Source organism: Anoplolepis gracilipes, chromosome 5 (genome assembly GCF_047496725.1).
Source record: "Anoplolepis gracilipes chromosome 5, ASM4749672v1, whole genome shotgun sequence".
Lineage (NCBI taxonomy): Eukaryota > Metazoa > Arthropoda > Insecta > Hymenoptera > Formicidae > Anoplolepis > Anoplolepis gracilipes.
This window is the reverse complement of record NC_132974.1, coordinates 13,700,731-13,724,019: the sequence shown is the minus strand read 5'-3', so window position 1 is coordinate 13,724,019 and position 23,289 is coordinate 13,700,731. Positions and strand designations below refer to the sequence as shown.

The 23,289-nt window shown below is 34.2% G+C and overlaps 6 protein-coding genes across 11 annotated transcripts; 4 read left to right on the top strand and 2 right to left on the bottom strand.

The window, feature by feature from the left end:
- The first annotated feature begins 13 nt into the window (after positions 1–13).
- Positions 14–2,252, top strand: LOC140666062 (ribosome assembly protein METTL17, mitochondrial). Its single transcript, XM_072892800.1, has 9 exons — positions 14–148; positions 224–377; positions 484–877; positions 974–1,130; positions 1,217–1,360; positions 1,445–1,531; positions 1,599–1,734; positions 1,886–2,024; positions 2,095–2,252. The coding sequence occupies exons 1-9, from the start codon at positions 92–94 to the stop codon at positions 2,216–2,218; spliced, it is 1,392 nt and encodes a 463-aa protein (XP_072748901.1). The 5' UTR covers positions 14–91; the 3' UTR covers positions 2,219–2,252.
- A 748-nt stretch (positions 2,253–3,000) lies between these two features.
- Cyp303a1 (Probable cytochrome P450 303a1) lies at positions 3,001–6,959 on the top strand. Of its 2 annotated transcripts, none has more exons than XM_072892792.1 (10): positions 3,001–3,070; positions 4,405–4,505; positions 4,573–4,824; positions 4,898–5,348; positions 5,456–5,636; positions 5,746–5,854; positions 5,944–6,124; positions 6,234–6,351; positions 6,447–6,585; positions 6,680–6,959. In XM_072892792.1, the coding sequence occupies exons 2-10, from the start codon at positions 4,421–4,423 to the stop codon at positions 6,862–6,864; spliced, it is 1,701 nt and encodes a 566-aa protein (XP_072748893.1). In that variant the 5' UTR covers positions 3,001–3,070; positions 4,405–4,420; the 3' UTR covers positions 6,865–6,959. The 2 variants fall into 2 exon arrangements, with proteins under 2 accessions (XP_072748893.1, XP_072748894.1); XM_072892793.1 differs by lacking the exon at positions 3,001–3,070 and adding an exon at positions 4,209–4,298.
- A 92-nt stretch (positions 6,960–7,051) lies between these two features.
- Positions 7,052–11,310, bottom strand: Mgat4a (alpha-1,3-mannosyl-glycoprotein 4-beta-N-acetylglucosaminyltransferase a). Of its 4 annotated transcripts, none has more exons than XM_072892794.1 (11): positions 11,235–11,310; positions 11,048–11,160; positions 9,977–10,620; positions 9,805–9,851; positions 9,359–9,669; positions 9,153–9,283; positions 8,960–9,067; positions 8,677–8,870; positions 8,465–8,601; positions 8,260–8,375; positions 7,052–8,184 (listed from the first exon to the last, which is right to left on the bottom strand). In XM_072892794.1, exons 3-11 carry the CDS (start codon positions 10,508–10,510, stop codon positions 8,155–8,157), a joined length of 1,608 nt encoding a protein of 535 aa, XP_072748895.1. In that variant the 5' UTR covers positions 10,511–10,620; positions 11,048–11,160; positions 11,235–11,310; the 3' UTR covers positions 7,052–8,154. The 4 variants fall into 4 exon arrangements, with proteins under 4 accessions (XP_072748895.1, XP_072748896.1, XP_072748899.1 ...); XM_072892795.1 differs by having other exon boundaries at positions 11,053–11,160; XM_072892798.1 differs by lacking the exon at positions 11,048–11,160 and having other exon boundaries at positions 11,235–11,304.
- Positions 11,311–12,430: 1,120 nt separating this feature from the next.
- Positions 12,431–15,534, top strand: Tsg101 (tumor susceptibility gene 101). Its single transcript, XM_072892409.1, has 8 exons — positions 12,431–12,789; positions 12,894–12,978; positions 13,152–13,217; positions 13,564–13,727; positions 13,807–13,927; positions 14,017–14,246; positions 14,397–14,752; positions 14,883–15,534. The coding sequence occupies exons 1-8, from the start codon at positions 12,736–12,738 to the stop codon at positions 15,067–15,069; spliced, it is 1,263 nt and encodes a 420-aa protein (XP_072748510.1). The 5' UTR covers positions 12,431–12,735; the 3' UTR covers positions 15,070–15,534.
- Kud (oligosaccharyltransferase subunit 5 kud) lies at positions 15,530–16,372 on the bottom strand. Its single transcript, XM_072892417.1, has 3 exons — positions 16,223–16,372; positions 15,738–15,983; positions 15,530–15,641 (listed from the first exon to the last, which is right to left on the bottom strand). Exons 1-2 carry the CDS (start codon positions 16,223–16,225, stop codon positions 15,744–15,746), a joined length of 243 nt encoding a protein of 80 aa, XP_072748518.1. The 5' UTR covers positions 16,226–16,372; the 3' UTR covers positions 15,530–15,641; positions 15,738–15,743.
- A 514-nt stretch (positions 16,373–16,886) lies between these two features.
- Positions 16,887–23,257, top strand: Fmt (phosphatase 6 regulatory subunit 1-like protein fmt). Of its 2 annotated transcripts, none has more exons than XM_072892401.1 (18): positions 16,887–17,459; positions 17,620–17,699; positions 17,821–17,972; positions 18,081–18,202; positions 18,442–18,612; positions 18,732–18,910; positions 18,987–19,100; positions 19,192–19,321; positions 19,512–19,664; positions 19,751–19,861; positions 19,935–19,999; positions 20,080–20,281; positions 20,403–20,489; positions 20,585–20,682; positions 20,912–20,951; positions 21,030–21,228; positions 21,326–21,734; positions 21,807–23,257. In XM_072892401.1, exons 1-18 carry the CDS (start codon positions 17,400–17,402, stop codon positions 21,970–21,972), a joined length of 2,538 nt encoding a protein of 845 aa, XP_072748502.1. In that variant the 5' UTR covers positions 16,887–17,399; the 3' UTR covers positions 21,973–23,257. The 2 variants fall into 2 exon arrangements, with proteins under 2 accessions (XP_072748502.1, XP_072748501.1); XM_072892400.1 differs by having other exon boundaries at positions 16,888–17,459; positions 20,870–20,951.
- Positions 23,258–23,289: the final 32 nt, after the last annotated feature.

Sequence of the window (23,289 nt, the reverse complement as noted above, 5' to 3'; positions counted from 1 at the left end):
TTTTCTCTCACAGGCATTCGAGTATTTCGATGAGGAATATGCGGACCATTGCTCGTTAATATCGCCGAAATAATTTTTATTGTAAATAAATATGGTGAAGCTACTTGTATCAAAAATGCAATGCATAAGAATTTTATCCTCACGATATGTGAGTTATTTATTCATTAATACTATTTAGATATGTTAAATGAGATTGTAATTTGATATTGAGACCTGTATTCAGTTTTCATCAAAGCCAAAAGCCCTACTTGACGATGCAATTTCTACTTTACTCTCTAACAATGAGATTAAATATAGGAATCACCCAGGTGTCATTAAGCCTAGAACGCCAGTGTTCCCACAATGGGCCTCAACAGAAATACAAGCAATTTTAAAAGGTATTTTGATTATGTTTTGATTATATAGTTTTTACTGCATAAAATATATTTAGAAAATACTTAAATATACTATTTCATATGTATTATTTTATAATAATGTTTGTAGGAAAAAATATAAACTTGAAAGAAATTAATGAAAGTGCAAAGAAGTTGCACCAACACTTGCATCAACGCTACCCACCAGTAGAACAGTCTGAGTTACCAGAAAAATTACAGAAAGTAGAAAAACGTTTGAATGCTAACAATCACGATGAGAAAATATCTGTGGAGGACATAGATTTCAGAAGAAACATAAAAGCCAGGAATATTTTGAAGCAAACCATTTATAACTGGCAGCCAATCAACTTTGATAAGCTTACCTGTCTGACATACCTGGTTGCTAAAAGTGTACAGAATTATGCAGTTTCCTACAAGATCCTGAATGAGATTAAAGTACGCGACAAGGATTTCAAGCCTGAGACGTTCTTCGATTTTGGCTCTGGTATTGGTACAAACATATGGTAAATATAATAGTCAACTGGAATTTGAAACATTTAAAACTTTGTAAAATGTAAAACTGATTAATAGACAAAGAAAAAATAAAAATTGTTACATAGGACAGCATCTGAGATGTGGCCGGATTCGCTGAAGGAATATTTTTGCGTCGAGACGTCGGAACCCATGATTGAATTGTCAGAAAGATTAGTAGAGGCTGCCAGGCCCAAAATTAAAGGCAACATTTTCTATCGCCAGTTTTTTCCAGCATCTATGAATGTAAGAATATTTATAAAAACAATTATACAATGAAATTTTTAAAAACTAAACGTATATTTTGAGAAATATTTGCATTATATTTTTAGCCCACCTACGATATTGTAATAAGCGCGCATTCTTTATTTGAATTGCCAAGTCAACAATTTCGTCTTGAAACGATATTAAAGCTTTGGAGGAAGACTGAAAACTATTTAATCATTGTTGAAGACGGAACCAATGCAGGTTTCGAGGTAGATTTGTTCGATATAATAATTTCACTTCTCGTTTATATTTCCCTTGTAGAATTTTCACTCTTACTTATTCTTTTTTGAAAGCTAGTGAATGAAGCACGAGATTTCATCCTTAAATACGCAAACTCAAAGTATAGGAAAGATACCAAATTTGTTCACGTTTTCTCACCCGTAAGTATCGATTAGATAAAAACGTAGGTAACTCCAAATGCGGTGCGTCAGTTATATATTCTTTTAGTGTCCACATGATTTGAAGTGTCCACTCGCCATAGACAACCATCCATGCAACTTTAGTGTTTTGTATCATCCGTTGCAATTTCTGGATGGCAAGGAACACAAACAGCAACTATATTCCTATGTCGTGCTGAAGAAAGGTATAAAGAAAAAAAAAAGAAAAGTAAAGACCGAGAGTAAAAACTGTTATTTCAGTCGTTATCAAATGTAATTAATTCGAGAAGAAGAGTTTCACTGAAATGTTACATAATGTCCTTCCTACAAATTTTAAATTAAAGTCTTTTTTTACAGGTAAACATCCTGAGAACGACGAGCAGTGGCCAAGGATCGTGCGAGCAACGCTGAAACGTTCCAATCACGTGATCTGTCGCATGTGCCGCGCTGATGGTGAGCTGAAAGAAGAAATCTTTACAAAATACAAGCATGGAAAGTACGTATCGACATTAAATCTCATCAATATTCGAATTTATACAATAATTATATGACTTTTTCGTCGCCAGGGAAATGTATCGTTGCGTGAGAAGCACTAAATGGGGCGATAGATTACCATTGCATTACGAACAACAGCAAGAGAATCTAGAAGAGGATAATGTACCTAATGAAACGACTAATACTGTAGAATGAGAGAATAAAGTTTTATTAAATATAATTCGCTTTTATCTTTTATCACCCATGTAAAGAATAAACAAAATGCGCATTTTTCCTGATTCATATATAATAAGTGTGTTTTCCAATCTCTGAGATAAATTATATTAATGAAATAAATCTAAAATCGCGTTTTATTAATTTTCATAATTAAAGCAATATCGATTTTTTTATCCCTTAATGACCTTATTTTTTTACTATGTATATTTAATATAAATACTATAAATTATAAATTAAAAGAAGATTAAGTTTTTAACGTGTACTTATATACATATATTTTTCTATCTTTTATCATCTATAAAAATTTAAAATATTAAAATTTGATTTTATTCGCAAATATTCTAGATAATATAATAATGAAATGTGCGTAGTGGAATATCTGTTAAAAAAGAAAAATAAATAAAATAATATATATCGTAAAATTCAATGTAAATCCGTTTTCTTTTTTCTATTTTCTAAATACAATTTCTGTACAGTTATTAATCCTTAAAGAACTTCAAGTCGTTTTAAAATCTCCTATACGATTTCTAATATATTCTTTAATATATCTTCTCTTTTTTTATGGCGAGACTTCAATTACTTTAAAAAAAAATAGTATATTTTTGTAATTATTTTATATCGACGAGATGTCATTAGAATCTTTCTAAAATTTGTTATTTTCTCTTTTCAGTCAAATAAATAAGTTAATTAAGGGTCCACCTAGATAGCATGTTATTATGCTCATACATCGGAGAAATGTGGGACGAAGAGGGGCATTTAAAAGCAGACCGAACGCTGGTCCACGGCCAGTTCTGCTTATACTACGGACGAGAAAATTTCTCCAGGTGCAAGGTAAGATAAATTCAAGGATTCGAGAAAGGGAGAGTGGCACATCGGTGTTACCGACTTTTCTCTCAGTGAAAAAAGTCTTTTTCTTTGCGGTGTGCTTTCCTTTCTTTTTTGGCCGAAATTTGAAATAATCGTTCATTTGCTGGGATAAATAATCAATAAAATAAAATTTAATAGTTTAAAAATTATAAGAGTGTTATAAAACGAGTCATTGCATTAAATTTCGCTATTGTATCTCAAATTGTAGGCAAATTTCTACGTTATCGTTTTAAAAATAGCGGGATTGTTTATAAAAAACCTGTTTTTCTAAAGTTTATCTCTCTCTCTCTGTCTGTAATATATGTACGTATATATTTTATTATGTAAAGAAAATGTAATATCAGTACAATTTGTATCTCATTTAGTTAATTTAAAAAATTGAAATTTTTAATATTTTTTCGTGTAATTTCCCAATAAAATACAAAATATTTAAATTAAAACGTATATATCCATAGATTCTGTAATATATATATATATATATATATATATATATATATATATATATATATATATATATTTATACATATGTATATAATTTTTTAAATATAGTTTTTTTATTATGTAAAGGAAATGTAATATCATTATGATTTATATATTTCAATTAATTAAAAAAAAAACAAAAATTGAAACTTTTGGATATTTTTTCGTGTAATTTCCAAATAAAATACAAAATATTTAAATTAAAACATGCGTAGATTTAAATTAAAACATGCAACAGTTACGTTTCGAATCGGTCTATGTGCGCATCGTGATGCGATAATGCATTTAAGAGTGCATTGACAAATTCCAAAGTAGACATGATCGAGACAGGGGAATTTGAAAGCGACCACGAAGAACTATCTTAAGTATACCGCAATGAAATGCTGTTAAATGTACATCGATTACGCAACCCAGTTATGGGGTAATGCGAATGACGGCGCATTTGCACGAGTAACGCATCGGTCCTTCCGTATGCAACTTTCTCTCATGAGAGTATCACGAGTGTTTCACTTTCTTCCCGAGACTCGTTTAACGTTTGTCATATATACACACATTTATTATTAAATATGTGTGCGTGTGCGTGTGAACATCCGGCCGCAAATACCAATTGCATGAGCTTAATGTTTAAACGAGTTGAAAAAAAGAAATTGAACAGAAACATATAATTCTCTCTCTGTGGAATTCATATTTTTAATAAATTCAAAGTCTTACTGTAATGTCGGATATTTTTATATATATAATAGTTTCATTCTTCATAGTTTATATTTTCTTAATACGTTTTTAAATATGTTTAAATATTTTTTACTAATATGTTGTAGATTTTGAATTTAAAAGATGCTCACCACGGCAATGTTATTGCTAGTACTTATATTGCTGTTGCTATATCTAGGCTGCCACAAACCAAAAGGATACCCACCAGGTAAATGATTAATTCCTTTTAAGCAATTTTCTTCAATTATATAACTAACATTCTTCATCATCATCAGGTCCAAAATGGTGGCCTATTCTGGGTTGCGCGTTGGAAGTGGCACGCATCCGTCAAGAGACCGGATATCTCTTCAAGACCTGCTCAATACTCTGCAAAAAGTACGGTCCAGTAGTCGGTCTAAAGATTGGTAAAGACCGCATCGTTGTTCTGAACGATCTAGAGAGCATGCGAGCGATGCTGACTAATGAAGACTGCGATGGCAGACCGATCGGACCCATTTACGAAGCTAGAACTTGGGGTGCTAGACGTGGTAATTATTTGGACAAAGATGAGATAAAACACTTTTTTGAGTATCGAAAAATAATTACTGAACAATATTTCAGGTCTCATCGTCGTGGATGAGCGGTTGTGGGTGGAGCAACGACGATTCGTTTTACGACACCTGCGAGAATTTGGCTTTGGTCGTACCAGCATGGCCACGATCATCGAAAACGAAGCAATAAAGTTGGTGGAGCATTTCAAAAAACTGCTTCAAGACGGCTATAATTACGAGATCACCAACAACCGAAAATTGACGAACAACAATAATACCGGACAAATATACAAATTACAAAAAGACTCCAAGAACAAGTCGAAGCTGTGTAACGAGTTCAATATAATCGAGGATAAAATGTCCAAACATAAATCTTGGACAGTAGCCGATCTATACATGAAAGCCGAAAACTATGCTGAAGTCAGAAGAGTCTCCCAATCAGCGGGAATGATCATATCTATGCATGACGCCTTCGGTGTCAACACATTGAATTCTCTTTGGAGGATGATGGCTGGTAAAAGGTCTGTATTAATCATTCGTTGTTCTTTTGTAAGTCTATAGTCTAAAAAACAAATTTTCAAAAAAAAAGAACGGATTAATTAGAGTCAATAATTTTCGATTTTCGCAGATACGACACTGGTGACAAGGAACTTACATACCTACAGCGAATTCTCACGAAACTCCTGGGAGAAATCGACATGATCGGAGCACCTTTCAGCCATTTCCCACCGTTACGCTTCATCGCGCCGGAATTGTCTGGCTACAAATCATTTATACAAACGCATCAAGAATTGTGGGCGTTCCTGAAAGTAAGCGAACATTGTATTATCGTATATCAATATATTATTAGATCGTTTTAAGAACAAGTGTCTCGATGATCGAAGATAACTGTTGAAGATTAATAATTTTCTTTTACAGGAAGAATTGCACAATCATAAAAATACATACATATCAAGCGCGCCGCGAGATTTGATGGACGTCTATCTAACTGTGCTGAATTCGAAAGATTGCAGTGATACCTTCTCAGGTATTCAAAAGCGCACAGTTTATAAGAAATAATAATATTATTATACTGCAAGAATGATTTTATACAATAAGAGAAAATAAATTTTTCAGAGTCACAATTGTTGGCGATCTGCGTCGATCTCTTCATGGCAGGCTCCGAAACAACTTCGAAAGCGCTCGGTTTCGGATTCTTGTACTTGATATTGTTCCCGCAGGTTCAAAGGAAGGCACACGAAGAAATAGATAGAGTTATTGGTCACGATAGATTTCCCACGTTGGCCGACAGACCGAGGTAATTGGTCGATTATTACTTGCGGATTCTGAATACGCGAGATTCTTAATTTTGCACACAAATAAAAATTCTTTCACGTGGACAGAGTATCAAGCCCTTTGTTTTTCAGAATGCCATATGTTCAAGCTATCGTCCTGGAATCTTTAAGAATGTTCATGGGTCGCACTTTAAATGTTCCACATAGAGCATTGAAAGACACTTTTATTGTGGGCCATAAAATACCAAAGGTAATGATAAAATAAGAATAAATCATTAGAGGAAAATTTTAACACATTTTACGAGTCGATAAAAGTGAAAATAAATAATTGTTATCTCCTTTTAGGACACGATGCTCATTGTGAATTTCAATAGAGTGCTCATGGATGAGTCTTGGACTGACCCGGAGAATTTCCGGCCAGAGAGATTCCTTGACAATAACGGCAATATCGTTACGCCAGAAAAATATTTTCCTTTCAGTATTGGTACATCTCTTTTTCTTTCCTTTTCTCTCTCTTCTTTATATTATGTTTATATACTATAGTCCAATAAAATATATAAAATAATTGCATCTTACAGGCAGACACCGTTGCATGGGAGAGATATTAGCTAGGAGCAACATCTTTGTCATAATGGCTACTTTGCTGCAGACGTTCAACTTCTCCGTGGTTCCCGGTGAGCTCCGACCGTCCATGCAAGATTTTGTAGATGGTGTCACGGCTGGTCCCAAACCATACAGAGCATTAGTTTCCTTGAGAACGTAACTGAGGTAGCATTTATAATTTTCTGGGACGGCATCTATTTATCTAATTTTCGTTTGTTCCAGCTTCAATTCCATTCTAATCGAAATCTTAACAATAGGATCGCTTTTTCATATTTCCAGTCAAAAATTTCTTTTAGCGTACACTACAAAATAGAAGTTAATCCAACATCAATTTTAATACAAAGACATTTGTTTGTCACAAAAATATATTTTTATTATCATATATAATATACATATGTGTATATATATATCTATACACATGTATATATATATATATATATACAATGTATGTTTGTGTACATATACAAATATGTGCACATGTTTGTGTCTATACACATATATGTATATAAAGAAAGGTACGCGAAATAAATAATTGTACGTATATTAGAAGAATATAGTCTTAATATCACCGTTTGTTGAACATTAACAAACGTTTGAATCGACATTAACGTCGTTTGACAATAATAAATTACAGACTTGTGTACACAGATTGCACATAATCGCGTGAATTATATATATATATATATATATATATATATATATATATAATAAGTATATCTCGCTTTACAAAGTTTGCTTTTTCTTTAAAGATAATTCCTATACATACATTTATTATATCTTTTATTATATATCCAGCGCTTGCACACTATCGTCTAAGATTATTTTTTGCGCCGTGCATCAGATTCTTTAATTTTAAGTATCATCTTTTCAATATAAACAGTCACATTTATCTAAATGTGATCCCTGAACCTTGTACGCGAAGGATTTCTGCACGCGAATATCGAGGGCGAATCAAATATGTGAACAATGCTGAACAGGTACAGTTTTGGTTAAATAAATTGTCCGAAAATTAAGACACGATCATAAAGCAGAAAACACACTTATTCTAAATAATCTGAGAAATTTAACAATGTGCCATTATATTCACTTATTAAACTAGATGTACGAATATCAAAAGGAAAATCACTATATATTACCACTTGAATTTTGCGCTCTTTAGCACAAACATACTATGTATAAAATTTAGAAAAAAATACCGTACGAAATACTGGGCCAATAAAAAAAAAAAGTTTGTTTCATTTAATAGTCGAAAACATACTCACACACACACACACATCTCTTGTGTAATGGACGGCATGGAACTAATAATTGCCATGTTGCTCCACTCAATATATAACATGCATGATAGCGAAATAGAAAATATAAAAATAATAAATGTTTATAAAACCAGTCGCTTACGCTAACCGTGCAGGTGGTATCGAAAAAATGCTCGAGATTCTTTTTCCTTTAGTCAGCTAGGTTGATCCTCTACTATGTGAATCTAATTAAGAAAATTATATTTTTAGTATAAAAATTAATATTATAATCTCAAAGTAACATCATCGAGAATTTTTACCTCAGACAGAATAGCCCAGTTTTCGCTCTCACTGTGTATAGTCAAACGAAGCATCGATATTCTACCTAATCTTCGATCCACGGTCCCTTCAGCAACGCCAAGTACGTCAAATTTACCTAATTGACAAGAACGTGTCTTTTAACAATTCCTTAAAAAACTCTTTTGTTAAATAACAAACTATAAGATATAAGATCTCCCTTGTTACCTATAATAACATAGCCATCCTCTGTCACATCATTGCTGTTCCTGTCCAATAGTGAAGACATCTCGGACAATACTTCTACTGTTGTATTATAAAACCTATCAGATGGATGTTCAGGATTCCCACTCCTAAATAAGTACCTGTGCACAAGATACATAACATAATAATCGTGAAATTTAGCAGCCAAAGTAAAAAATTTTGCTTTACCAACTTACTTTTTTATAAAAATAGGATGAGAAAATTTAAACTTTAGGTGATCTCCTGGTTGTGGTAACAGACCCCAGAAGAACGATTCGCCCTTATATGCTTTTTGCAATGTGTACTGTTTGTAAGGTTTGATTTGAGTCTCCACAGTCGCCTCAGGATTCTCATGGGCATAGAACAGTGTTATCTTTCCAAATTGCTTGTCCTAAATAAACGCAATTCAAGACATAAGTACAATTTGTTTCACCATAATTGTGCCTTTTTTTAATTATCAAAAGAAATATTCAATGTTACCTTAAGTTTCTGTACTTTGCCCTTTAAAGAGGAATGTGTTCCTATATGTTGAAAGAGAGAAGGCTTATAATGCACCCACAATTCTGCTTTAGCCATTTTGCAGTGTTTCTGTTAAAAAAAAAAAACATGGATTTCTTTGAATAATTAAATTATCTTATTAAATGGCTCTTGTTTTTAATTATTCCATACTTACACTATCTTTATCAAGACTGCAGACTTTTGTTGATATCAAGTGATCCAACAACCAATCAACAGGTTTGTCATTGTGGAACATTAAAAAGAATTGGATCAGCCAAGGTAATTCCACACATTTGAACAGCTTCCCTGTATTAATACAACTTGTAAAATAATATCCATTTAACATTTATTATCACTGTAAAATATATGATAATGTCGTACCAATAAATCCTAGTTGACAAAAATCGAGGACAAACCAATTCTCCTTTGTACCAATCTTTTGCAAGGCAAAGGTTTTCATAGTAGTTATAAAGTTCTTTTTAGCCAAAATATCGTCTTCTAGTTGCAAATAAAATGTGCCTTTAGTCTGAGCGTAGGACATGAGGAAGGCGAAGTCCAGGTTTTGCTTGGATCGCCACACGACACGTTGATGATCGTCGCCGAGGGTGTCGCGCAATTTTGACAAATCCGGATAAAACGACGATGATGGTGATATCACATCGATCACGCCTGCTTCGCATTCGTTTGGAAATCTAAAACAAGAAACAAGAGAATACACTATAAAAAAGATTATATATCATTTTGAAAGTTGAATAAAAGTTAAACAAAATGAAAATTATAAACCCAATCAAACTTTTTACAAAAATTATGAATCCGCGCAAACTTACTGGACTTCGATTTGCTTCGCGACATATGTCACATAGTCCATGTCTGTCTGCAAAGAAAATGTATGTATATATATGTATATATATATATATATATATTATTTGTTAATTTATTAATTCAATCCCTCCAAATGTGAATGAAATGTATCATTTTATAATCAATGGTTTCACTCACTTCAGCTACTAAAACGATAATCAGCGTGTCCGCAGTCTCCGCAGGGTTCATACGGTCTAGCAGATTTTTCAGAGTCGCCATAAGATAGGATTGTACCTCGCGCTTTACCGTTGGTACTCCTAATACCATGCTCACGCCTGATCTACCCTTGCTCTGCACAAACGCTGGACGCAGGCTATTTGGATCGTTGAGAAAATGCGGCAGAAAGTTATAAATTGAAGGTAATTTGATACTGGTAAGATTAGAGGTGCCATTATTGATAAGTAGCTGCAAATCTGGTAGAATATGGTTGTTTTCAATCAGCTGTAGCAATTGATGCGATAACAGGTTTATTTCCTCCTGGCTGCCAATGTACTTGGCATGCAAATGCTCCAGCTTGGCTTGCAACTCGGCAATGCTGTTCTGCAATATAGCTTCCTCGTGCATGTCAGAAGGCATCAGCAGATTCAGAATTGCACATGGTACTAGGATTAACAAGAGTACAATCAGACATCGTTTCCTCACTGAAGTCAAAGCTGTAAAATGCGGCGTCATCTCTTCCTCTTATCTGACTCTAGATTCTACATGATTGCATCCATAATTTCAGGAAGTAGGAAGAGTAATATCTCTTCTGGAAGTCACAGTCATTTATCGATTCAAAACACCTGCAATGAAAAATGAAGATTGATTACTGATTGTTGTTATCTGTAGCCAAGTTAAATATGTTACTTGGTATGTAAAAATTTATTGTGCAGACAGACAATGTATGGCAAAGCCAAACAAAGATTCTCAACTTATAGTTATTTCCTGAATCTAATTTCTCCAAACTACTTTCCTAAAACAATATAAAATAAACAATATAATTTTATCAAGAAGCTATAAAGATGAAAATTAAGTTAAAAAGAAAAAAAAATAATTTTTATTAATAATTTATAATTTTTCATATATGTTTAATATTTTCGAGAAAGTCCTTCCTTGCTTGCTTTTTTTTAAAAAGGATAAAAGAACAGCAGACTTATATATATAAATAATAAAAATTGATAAAAAATTAAAAATAATAAAAAATTCTTGAAGAGAACTCTAGCTAATTACAACACGTGATGCGCTGGTTATTCGGCGAGACAGATCAACGTCTTCTTGATTTAGCCTTCTTCGAGGTCGCAACTGACATACGCGCGTCTCGACGACATTGCCACGTTGTCGCGCTAGAAGTTGGTATTATTAACCAAGACAGTTTCTAAGAAAATATATACCAAGTATAAATAAATAATTTAATTACATTCGGTTCTCTGAATTCTTTAACAAAAAGAAGTAACAACCGCGCGTTGGCCACTCGCTTCCAACCTAACCTGCTTTGACATTGAGTTGATTATTTCGTATCCATATATATATATATATATATATATTATACTAAGTGATTCTGAGATGTGTAAAATAATTTGATAAAGCAATAATGACGCTATAAAGATAATATATCTATTTTCTTTTTCCATAAGAATGACAAGAAAAACTTTAGAGAATCTGAAAATTTTCAAAAAATAAATGTACAAAATTATATAAGAGGCTCTATAGAATAAAGTATTAATTTGAATTTATATAAAATATTGACAAAATAGATAAAATATTATTGACAGATCCTTTTTTTAATATATACGGATTCTGAAATAACTTTAATTAATGCAAAATTTTTTTAAATGGCAACATGTGTAAAATACAGTATATCATCATATATGTAAACACAATTATTTATAAAATCATGAATCACCTGCTTATATAGTTATCCGAAAGGTAAAACGTATATCTTATATCGAAAGCGCGCCCGATAATTCAATTTAAAATTAATGGCCTGATAGCTATAATTTATTATTTTTATGTGTCAGAAGATGATATATATATATATATATATTGAATATTTAATATTTATTATATCTCTTTTTCCTCGGAAACAAATGTACATATATATTATTAAACTCAAACTTTTTTTTCTATTCTACGCGTATTTTGTTGGAACAAGAATTGAAAATTTAACAATAAAAATATTATTTGATGGCTTATTGCAATACATGGCTTACAAAAATACACCTTATTATTATTATTGTAATGAGAAAGTAACGTAAAAGAAAATATCAAAATTATCAATTCATATTACGAATAAGATCACAATACTTCCTATATAAAAGTACCTCTGTAAGAAAAAAATTTGTAGTAGAAAAATCAAATGTAGGTATATAAAACTACCAAATTTTTCATCAAAATCGTTCCGCAAAATTCTTCAAATAATATCAACGTGATAAATAGTCACGTTGCATGAATATTTAGATATGGCACTCGATGGCTCGAGTCGAAAGAAAATGTCGCAGACACTAATGACATCTACGATATGTATTTTGACGCATTTACAAATTTTTCGAAGCGCGATCTGTCAAATACCATCTGTCTCGATCTGTCAGCCTTCTTTCGATAACTACATAGTCCATGATCGAATTAAACAACTGTATGACCTGTATATGTGTACTTTTGTATGTATGATTTAGTACATTATGACATTTCAGATGACAGATTAGTGAAGAATTCGTGACTGCCTTTGATGATCCCATCGTGCGATCGTGGTCGAAACTCTCGCGTCACTTGACGATAACGTAAACACAAACGCGGCACTCGATGATCGCGTGCTGATTAGATCATTTACCACTGCGTAAAACGAGAAACGTGATTACATATATATCTGATAGTTGCCAGCGAGAGCCGTTGCTTTCTTATTGTTAGCTTAGCTACGCTAAATGGTGAAGATGACACCGCTAGACGAGGGAAGGATCAGACAGGGCCTGACCAAGGTACGTAAACTCACGTACCCAATTTTTATGTTTCATCGTCATCGATAATGATCTTATAGTCGGTCCTATGATTTAGTAATGTAAAACGAGATTTTATTTTTCAGTATCAAAATCCAGACACAACAAAGAAACATGTAGTGAGCGTTTTAAATCTTTACAAAGGATTGGTTTTTGAGATTGAACCTTTTAGTAAGTAAAATTGTTCGCTCTTTTTCTCTCTCCCACCTCTCTCTCTTTCTCCCTCTGTCTGTCTGTCTCTCTTTCTCTCTCTCTTTCTCTTTCTCTCTCTCTCTCTCTCTTTCTCTGATTTGGAATATATAGCAATTTGTTATAAAGTTTATTAATTTGCTATTCAATTTCAGTCTTTAATGATGGCTCGCGCAAAGAGTTGCTCAACTTACAAGGAACTATACCTGTTGTTTATAAAGGTAATCTTTTTTTTGTCCTATCTTTTTTGAATAATCTTTAATGAATGAATAAACAAACAATTATCAGCCATACGCAAATGTTAATGCATAAATTTCTTAGAAATTAATTTTTTCTGCAAAAATTAAAATGTGCACAGAGCACATATTTTACTAAGAAATAGATTCTCATTTTTGAGAATTCTGTACCCCCTCTTAACCTCCCTAAAGAGACGAGAAAAACCTGGCTCTTATTCGCCAGGTTGATATTTATTTGTAAATATTAAGAGCCTTATATTCGAAATATTTAATGAATAAATTATTCATTAAAGTATTAAATATTATTTTTCATCTATTTGTTTCTATATAGGTACTTGCTATAATATTCCAATATGTATTTGGCTGATGGATACACATCCTAACAATGCGCCCATGTGCTATGTTAAGCCAACGGCAGATATGCATATTAAAGTTAGTATGTTTGTGGATCACAATGGTAAAATCTATTTGCCGTATCTTCATGACTGGGTGCCTGTGAGTAGACTTATTCTATCAATTACTGAGAATGCATAATTATTTGGTATATTTATTTTTTACTCCATTTGTTTCATAGCACAACTCAGATTTGCTTGCTCTAATTCAAGTTATGATCGTTACTTTTGGAGAGCAACCTCCAGTTTATGCCAAGGCAAGATCAGAAATGCAACAGAGTTCTACACCATATCCTGTTCAACGTAAGTACACTATTTACTTATGTAATCACAAACTTTTACTTTTTCATTTTAATCTAATATCTCTTTTGCAATATAAATCTTTCCTGCAGCGTTCATGCCTGTACCTGGTAGTGGGACTGTATCGAATTCTAGTTTCCCACCGTATCCACCGAGTTCTCAATATTCTGGTGGTAGCAATGTGTATCCACCGTATCCGGCTACAGCATCCGGAGGATTTCCATATCCGGGTTCTTATGGTTCTTATGCTGGAACTACTCCCAGTTATCCAACACAAGGCTATAACGGTCCCTATCCGTCTTATCCGCCAGTCACACAGCCGGTATTACATTGTCATCATTTATCTTAATCTACATGTGACATTTGTATAATTAATATTAAATATCTGCAATTATTATTAGACTAATTAATAGCTAATCTATTTGAAATTGTATGAGATTGATTAAAGATAATGATGAATAATTTTTGCAAGTCACCGACGATACAATCAAGCTCTGGCAACTCTGGTACAATCACGGAGGAACACATAAGAGCGTCTCTGCTGTCCGCGGTAGAAGATAAACTCAGACGCCGGCTCAAAGAACAATTCTCGCAGCTGCAAGCGGAACTTGAGACACTGCGGCGAACACAGCAAGAATTAACGAGCGGTTCATCGCACTTGACAGATTTGTTTGAGAAACTCAGAAGAGAGAAGCAGGAACTCGAAAAAAATGTAAATATCCTGCAGGATAAGGAAGCAGAACTGGAGAAAGAGATTGCTAAGCTGTCCGATAATCAGTCGATAGATGTTGACGAAGCTGTTACTACTATAACGCCCTTGTATAAACAGTAAGTGTATTTGTAGAAAACATAACAGTAAGAATTAATATAATAGATGTAATTGAAAATATCACAGGTTTAAATTAAGTGAATAATTAATGAATATGGCCGATTGTAACATCACTTTCTCCATTTCCAGGATGCTAAATGCTTTCGCCGAGGAAGCAGCCACGGAGGATGCTATTTATTATCTCGCTGAAGGACTGCGATCCGGCATCATAGACCTAGATGCATTCTTGAAGCAAGTCCGACAACTGTCGCGCAGACAATTTATGTTAAGGGCATTGATGCAGAGATGTCGACAAAAAGCTGGTCTGGCCGGTTGAACAAATGCTCCTCTCGCACTTTATTCTAGAGAATGTGTTGCAATATTCTGTTTTGTTATAAAGTATCTCTTATTACGCACTGAAAATGGAATATGTTTATAATTCTTAGTACCGAAGAATTTGGAGGATTATTTTATTGGCAATAAACCCCATCTTCTTCTACTTGCGGCGGAATGAAAGGAAAATCATTTTTCATAAACATTTATAACAAAATGCATATGTTTAATGAAAGTACAGTAATTATTGCACATTCAAATGTGAGAATAGATAATAATTCTTATCACATGAGACTATGTTATTACTTTATATTACTGCATGGTTAGATTAATCACACCTGCGACGTGTTTGCAAACAAACGTTAGCTTTTATTTTCTCAAGGTGCAACAAAAATCATTGTGTACCTGTGCTATAAACTTTTATGCCTTCATTGTGATAAAGAACAAATAAACTTATGCGCAAGAAAAATGCACGGTTGTATTTTATTTAACTGCAACGATGATAAAATCTTACAAATTTTTTTCTGAGCTTGAACATCATTAAGTAATTTATTATTTTCGATCAAATAACTTAACCTGAAACAAAAACGTTACAAATGTGATATTTTTATATTTTATGACATGATAATCGATAAGAATATTTCCACAGTGAAAACAATTTCTTGACATTACCTATAGTTATACGTAAATGCCAACCCAGAGTAACAGAAATAAGACTCCAAAACCAGAGAATATCGCTGCAACCAGAGATATTATCAGTTCCTTGAATATATCCCGGGTGAATTTAGTACTCGTAACTTCGTATACAAAGAACCAAGCTGTGAAAAATATTCCAATCCCTAAGAGTACCACGGCCAGCAGCGGAAAAACAGCTGGATTCACCGGTGACACGTATCTCGTCATAGACTCGATTTCCACCTAAACTCATTAAACAATTGAAATTGATTAGAACATAAAAAAAGCATAAATTTAATTTATTTTATTTTTTTTCTTCTTATTCATGTGTTTTTTCCGATAAATAATATAATTTAATTAATTAATTCTTTTAGGTTAGATGTAGTTTGAATTAACCTCTTCTTTTGATTTTACAAGAATTCCAATAAAAGAGATTACTAATATCTTTAAAAAAACAAAAAAAAGATATAACTTCTACTTGCCATTTTTTTGAATTTAACGTATTTTAACGTGCTCGAAAAAATAAGAAAATTCGCAGTCTGTAAAAATTGGAGCTTAGTTTAGAGCCGCTCTTGAACGATTAGGAACTAGTCGAGCATGGCGTACAAATTCATGAAGATGGACAACCGAGTGAAAATATTTGTCTTCTATCGTGTCCACATTTTGCATACTCCAATCGTATTTATTGAATATGTAATAGCAGCACACGCAAGCCTTAAATTAAAATTCTATTAAAGTGAATTCTATCTGAAATTAACTGAAGAATGTCGTTTTGGTAGTTTTTTAACTCCAAAAAGTTTAGTTTGCGAAAAGCGCCTTTTTTTCAATCACTGATAACTCTCAGAAATTATTGATGCCTCGACATTTTCGATGAGGAAAATCGTCTTCAAATAATCTCAAGAATTTGTCATTAGCAGGTTTTTCACCAATTACAGAACACCTAGCATATATACATTTATTTATTTATTTATTTATTTAATTTTAAATTTAGCCAAGAGAGTTTTACACCAAGTTTTACGCGCAGTGACAGATGAGGCTGCTGCCGACAAAAAGGACGTTGCGAGTTTTCGCGCTTCTCGTTCTGCGCCTGCGCGCCTGTTCGCGCTCGAGAATGTCCAACCACGCTCGCTTCACGCTTCACATTTCAGAGTTCGGGGTTCGGGGCAAAAATCTGGAGTCTGGAGCAAGTAGGCTATATACGTTTTATCGTTTCACCGTCTTGCAGTAGCTTCAGCCTAGACGCGCGAGAGTTTTATCGCAAACGATCTACGACGAGGTGTTCGGCGAGTGGTGGCGCGGTCGCGAGGAGGTGGCTACGGTGGCGAGAGTAGTGGTGGCGAGTGTGGCGAAGCGACAGGACGGGCGACAGTGTAGGGGACCATAGGGGACGGATACTGACGACGACGACGACGACGACGACGACGGAGGTGAATCGGCAGGGATTGATATACGCGTACGTGCGATGTTAGCCGTTGGACGGCCGTACGACGAGTTCGCGCGACGTGTTACATCGTACCCTTCATCCTCGTGCGCGCGTTTCCGCGTTTCACGCCGATGCGAATCGGGCGATCGTGCCAAGCCAAGCTTCTCGGTGAATCGCGACGCGATATTCCTATAAATATTGAGAACCGCGGGCAATAACCGCACAACCGCCGCATCATGTTCTGGACGAATAATTACGTGTCATCGCCGCATATAGAGGCACTGCTCAACAAGGAGGCAAGTGATTTCTTCCCCCGAATCATTTTTTTTTTCCGCTTTCGTTCGACTGGACGGAAAGAACCTCTCCCCTCCCCCCTTCTTCCGCTCCCCCTTCTCTTACTCCCTCCCTTATCATCGCCATCGGACGGTATCTTAATGTCGTTACTCGCGGTTGCAGGATGTCACGCTGCACGAGTTGATGGACGAGGAGGACATCTTGCAGGAATGCAAGAGCCAGAATAAAAAGTTGGTCGAGTAGTAAGTGGAAATATCGCTGTTCCCTTCAGAGTCAAGTTTGGGTGAAATATTTAGACATTTGTGCCCATTTAGGCATAATGTATTTTTTATGAGAAAAATTATCGCAATGTGTAATTGACAGTCTTACGAAGCCCGCCGTTATGGAAGAATTGGTGACATTAGCCACTAAGGAACCATCCACGGATATTGAGGAACGTTGGCGTTACAAGTATCCTAATGTCGCCTGCGAGTTGCTTACATGTGATGTGCCTACATTGAATGAGAAATTGGCAGGTATTAGAAATGCGCTTTATTATTTCTTTATACGAATGAGAGAGTACTTATTTATTTATAAAATTATGTAAATTTTGTAAATATGCATTCTGTAATTTTTTTTTATAGGTGACGAAGCACTTTTGGCCAAATTATATTCTTTCATAGATACCGATCAGCCTTTAAATCCGCTACTTGCGTCATTTTTCAGTAAAACTATTGGAGTGCTTGTTGCTCGTAAAAGTGATCAGGTAAATATATATATATATTTTTTTATTTTTACACAGAGGAAAAGATATTATTAATTTTATAATGTATATTTAGAGATAAGATAAGTTGTATTTACATTTTTAATTGCAATAACTTTGTTTGAGATTGATATGAAAGCTGACATTAGACTGATTTCAAGCAAATAATAAACTTTTTTTTCTCTTGCCTCTCTCCTATGTTATCCGTATACTTATCCATCCTATATTTCCATCTATTCCAGAATTGGTATTCCTATCAGTTCACATGCTTACAGGTTTTAGAGTTTCTTAAAAGTCGCCAGAGATGTGTAGATTTACTGTTGCAACATTTAGAGACTTCCGCTATTATGGATCTAGTACTGAAACTTGTTACTCAGGTCGAGGGCAGCGATATGCGTCAAAACATATTGAATGTAAGATATTTTTTTTATTCTAGTATTTTACACATATTTACATAATAATATACTGTAGATAATATATCTTTGATTGAATATTTATGCTTTTTTTCTACATATATGTGTATCTTTGATAGTGGTTAGATAGTCAACATTTAGTGCAGAGACTGGTAAAGTTGTTAGCACCTACTTCAGAATCAGCCAAACATGCCAATGCAGCGCAATTACTTTGCGACATGGTAGCGGTGGCTAGAGAAAATCAACGTACATCTACAGAGCGTACTGATCCAGATCCTATTTTAAATACTCTAGAATCGTGAGTACATCTGTAATTCAATTAACAATTAATTATTACAAATTTTAAACGATTCGAACAATATATTATATTACAGAGGAGAGACTGTGAGCCTATTACTAGAAACTATTTTGACTGGAGAGAAGATAGAAACTAGTATTGTTGGTGGAATACAAGTGCTTTTAGTACTTCTAGGTCAAAAAGCTAACAAGTATGGCAAAAAATTTTATTTTATAACATCAAAAAATCATGCTTTATAGATAAAAATAGAAAGGATATAAAATAATCTAAATTTCTTGCAGTGTGTCAAATGAAGGAGACATACATGGTAACGGCGATGACGTCGCGGATAATGAACAACGTATTAAAATTTCAAACGCTATTTTACCATATTTGGAACATCTTCACAAACTTCTTCTCGATCCGCCATACGTAAGAACTATTTTTAACATTTTTCAATATAAATATATTGTTAAGATATTGTTTATTTTTTTAAAATATATATTAACTTGATTATTTAAAATATATATGTATATAATTACCTCTGTAGAGATATTATTAATAGAATTTATTTTGTACTATATTTTAAAAACTAAATTTCCACTAAATTTCTGTTACACAGAAACCTGCCGTAAAAACAACCATTGGACTTTTAGAATGTCCACTGGGAAATACTCGTTTGCATGTAGCAAAGTTGTTAAGTGCGTTATTGTCAACGGAAAATTTAAAGATCCATGAAAGTTTAGCAAATTTGGGAACATTCCAAACATTATTGGTAAGACTGTTACAACCATACATTTCAAGTATTGTCGTTATTTCGCCCACACTTTGTTTTATTTATTTATTCTAAATATATCGCAGGATCTGTTTTTCAAATACACGTGGAATAATTTTCTACATACACAAGTACAACAGTGCCTGGCCTTAGCTGTTAATTACGGACATCGGGATAATGATATTATTTATAACAATGTAAGTTGCACGTCTCTTACTGCGTAAAAAATTTAATTTTTGAAAAAATTTAATTATTGAATCGTACTTTCAGATATTTATCAAGTGCAAATTAATAGAGAGGATCTTAGAAGCATGGGACAAAAACGAGAGTAAACAGTAAGATTGTCAAAAGTAGTAATCTTTACGAAATAGTACAAAAAAAGTGTCAGGATTCTAATGTCATTATCCGATTGCAGAACCAAGGAAAATGGCGTTCGTCAGGGTTATATGGGACATTTAATAAATATCGCAAACAATATCGTTACTCAGTGCGAGAAAAGTAATATACTGGCCAGCTTTTTGAAGAACAATTTGTCACCCGAGTGTCTTAGTAAATGGGAAAATCTTGTGAATACACAATTGGTGGAGATTAATAAAGTTCATCAAACTGTGATGATGGTACGTGTTAATATAATTTATTCTATATTTATTTTTTTTCTTTACTTTATCTGGCAAATGTATTACGCGTGCCATAAAGATTTAAAATAATAGCCAATTTTAATTATAATGGATTTTTTAGGGCGATCGAACTCCAATGTTCCTGATGAGCTCGGAGGAAAATCCGGATGACTTTAATCCTTACTCGCAAGAGATATACGTCCAACAGGTTAGTGATTAATATCTATATATATATTGACATATAAACTAATATTGCACAAACACAATTCTTCTTGATTTATTGTACGGTATTCTTGGTATTAGATGTACTCCAATTATCAGGGTCAACAAATAACGCCTCCATTCATCGAAAACTTTGGATTCCACGATGACGAGTTTAACGATGGTGATGATGCGCTTCAGTAAGTGTATATGTACATGTATAAAATTTAGTTCTCATATCGTTAAAAAAGTGATAACACTACTAGGATGGGGGGCAATCGTAGGGCTTGCCGGAATCAAGAAAGCGCACATGTAAAGAGAGCGCGACGTAGTATCGTCATTGTCATTTCTCCTCCACTGTTTTCTTTAAGAAATATAATATTATAGTAATCCAGTTGACCAATTAACAACGTTGGCCTTTACTCTCAGTGAAGAAGATCTCGACAAACGAGAAGAGATGTTCAATAAGGTAGATATCTATTTATCGAATAAGACGCGTGTTGTATTATACGCGAAACTGAATGAGAAAATCAATGTCTGTTTAAAGCTGTGTCAACAAAAACAAAAAGCTGGGCTTGAGGACTGCGGCAGCGGCCTAGAATGGGGCGACGAGGGCGAACTCACGTTCCAGACCGTGGTGGACAAGCGGGATTGGCACTCCAAGCAACAGCATCAAGACTCCAGTTCGTCGGACGAGGATGATGAAGATCCACGCGACGTACACATGGAGGTCGACACGACTGATCGTATGTTTTTAAAAACGTATTTTTCTATTATATTTTTGGCTGATATTTTCAAACATTGTTTAATTATTTTATTGAAATAATTGGCTACAAATTTCAGCTTGGGATACTACCGAGCCGCTGAATACGGGTACCGTACTTCCACCAGTTAATCCATGGGACGTGCCGTCATCGACGGAGCCGGTGGAATCTACAGGTTGGGCCAATTTTGAAAATTTCGAGAATACATTGAGTATAGACACCGCGAGCGAGGATAAAAAGACAATGTGCGACGAGCTTAAAGAGAAGACATCAGAAACGACGGATGCGAACTTAACAGAAAAGGATATGGCTTTTAGTGAAACTTTTGGAGAGAGTGAAAAAAGCAAAGACTGCAAAAGTAGTCAAGTAATCGAAATGGATTCATCACCTATGGAAACTAATCTCAGCAGCAGTAGCAGTGAAATCAATGAGGACAGGGTGATTTCTGCGAACGAGAATATCAATTCTAACGAATTGCCAGATAACAGGTATTTTATATAGCGTCTGTCTTTGTCGAGATTAGAATATAATTTGTTGGAAATTTGTATTGCTAATTCTAGGGATTTCAAGAGCGCAGAGATCGAAAACGTAAAAGGCGTTACGGAGAATGCCATAGAGGAGGAAAAGTCGTCGATTGAACATGAAGTTACAGTAGCAGCAGCTTCTCTGAAAAGCACATCCGTCGACACCGCCGATTCCATGTCAGTGTCTAAAGACGCTAAATGAAATGACGTTTCCCCCTGCCTATGTTAGATGATCTATGGCAATAGGAAGAGAAAATCATATCAGTATCGAATCGAATACGTGAGAACGATCGGAAGCATATTACGCCTTCTCTATTTTTTATTAGATACCACGTTAATTATGCTTTAAGAAAACGTTGACGCTGGGCGCACAGTGCGGTCCCGCTGCAGGGTATTTTTCTTCGAATAAATCCGAAATGCCGAAAATGATCGACACGCTCAACTATAGCGAATAATTTGATGTTTATTACATATAAGTACATATATCCCTTTCCCCAATCCGTCCCTTTTTCTCTCCGAATGGTTAACATCTATGAGCATCCTTGGCGAAAGTGAAAATCCTTTCCCTACCCCGTATATTTTACGATTATTATTAAGAGTTTCGTAAATTGTTATTTATACGTAGATAACTGGTCTCTATCAAAATAAAAAAAAGAAGAAAGCAAAGAATGGACACGACAAAAATGAATCGCAAGTACTGCGATTTTTTGCGCAATTTATATAGGCAATTTATAGAGCACCATGTAACAGTGAGAGAGAAAGAGAGAGAGAGAGAGAGGAGACGTTATAAATTTCACCGGAATCCACTCACGATGTTTGATTGATTTTACACGGGACATCTAGTACTCTACATATACATTTGTACATTATAGAAACATAAGAGAAGAGAGTTGTAGAGAATTGTAACGCTGTTTAATACTATGTAAGACTGGTATTCTCCACGAACTGGTGCTTTTGCTTATTCCTTCGATAAGGCAAAGGTACTTAGGTGCAGTGCCTACTGTCGTAATTGAATGTACGTTAGTTCAACGATACGATACGAGCAGAACAAAGAAGAAGAGAGAGAGAGAGAGAGAGAGAATCGAGAATATTTTTATTACCTTTTGTCGTAATATTTGGTCGAAATTTGTACATGATACTTACCGTATTAATCGGGGCTGTCAAACTTGCGCGCTTATTTGCATTCCAATAGAAAAAAAAAAAAAAAAAAAAAAAAAGAAGGAAAAGATTTCTACGTACGTTTAAGCGACTGTTAAAGTCTTTCACGAAGATCTTCCACAAGTAAATAACGTTAAATTGCAGAAACTAATATGTGTGTTGCGCATGCTCCGACCGAGCTAACTTACTACGTATATCTATCATTCTGCGAATTATGTTACCTGATTGTTCCGCGATTTTCTTCTGCCTCGCAGGTTTTGCAGCAGCAATGTGTTTATAGCGTTGTACACGAAATATATTGTTCATAATTAAATGATAAAATAATAAAACGTTTGTTCTGAATCCCAAAACGCTCGTCTCA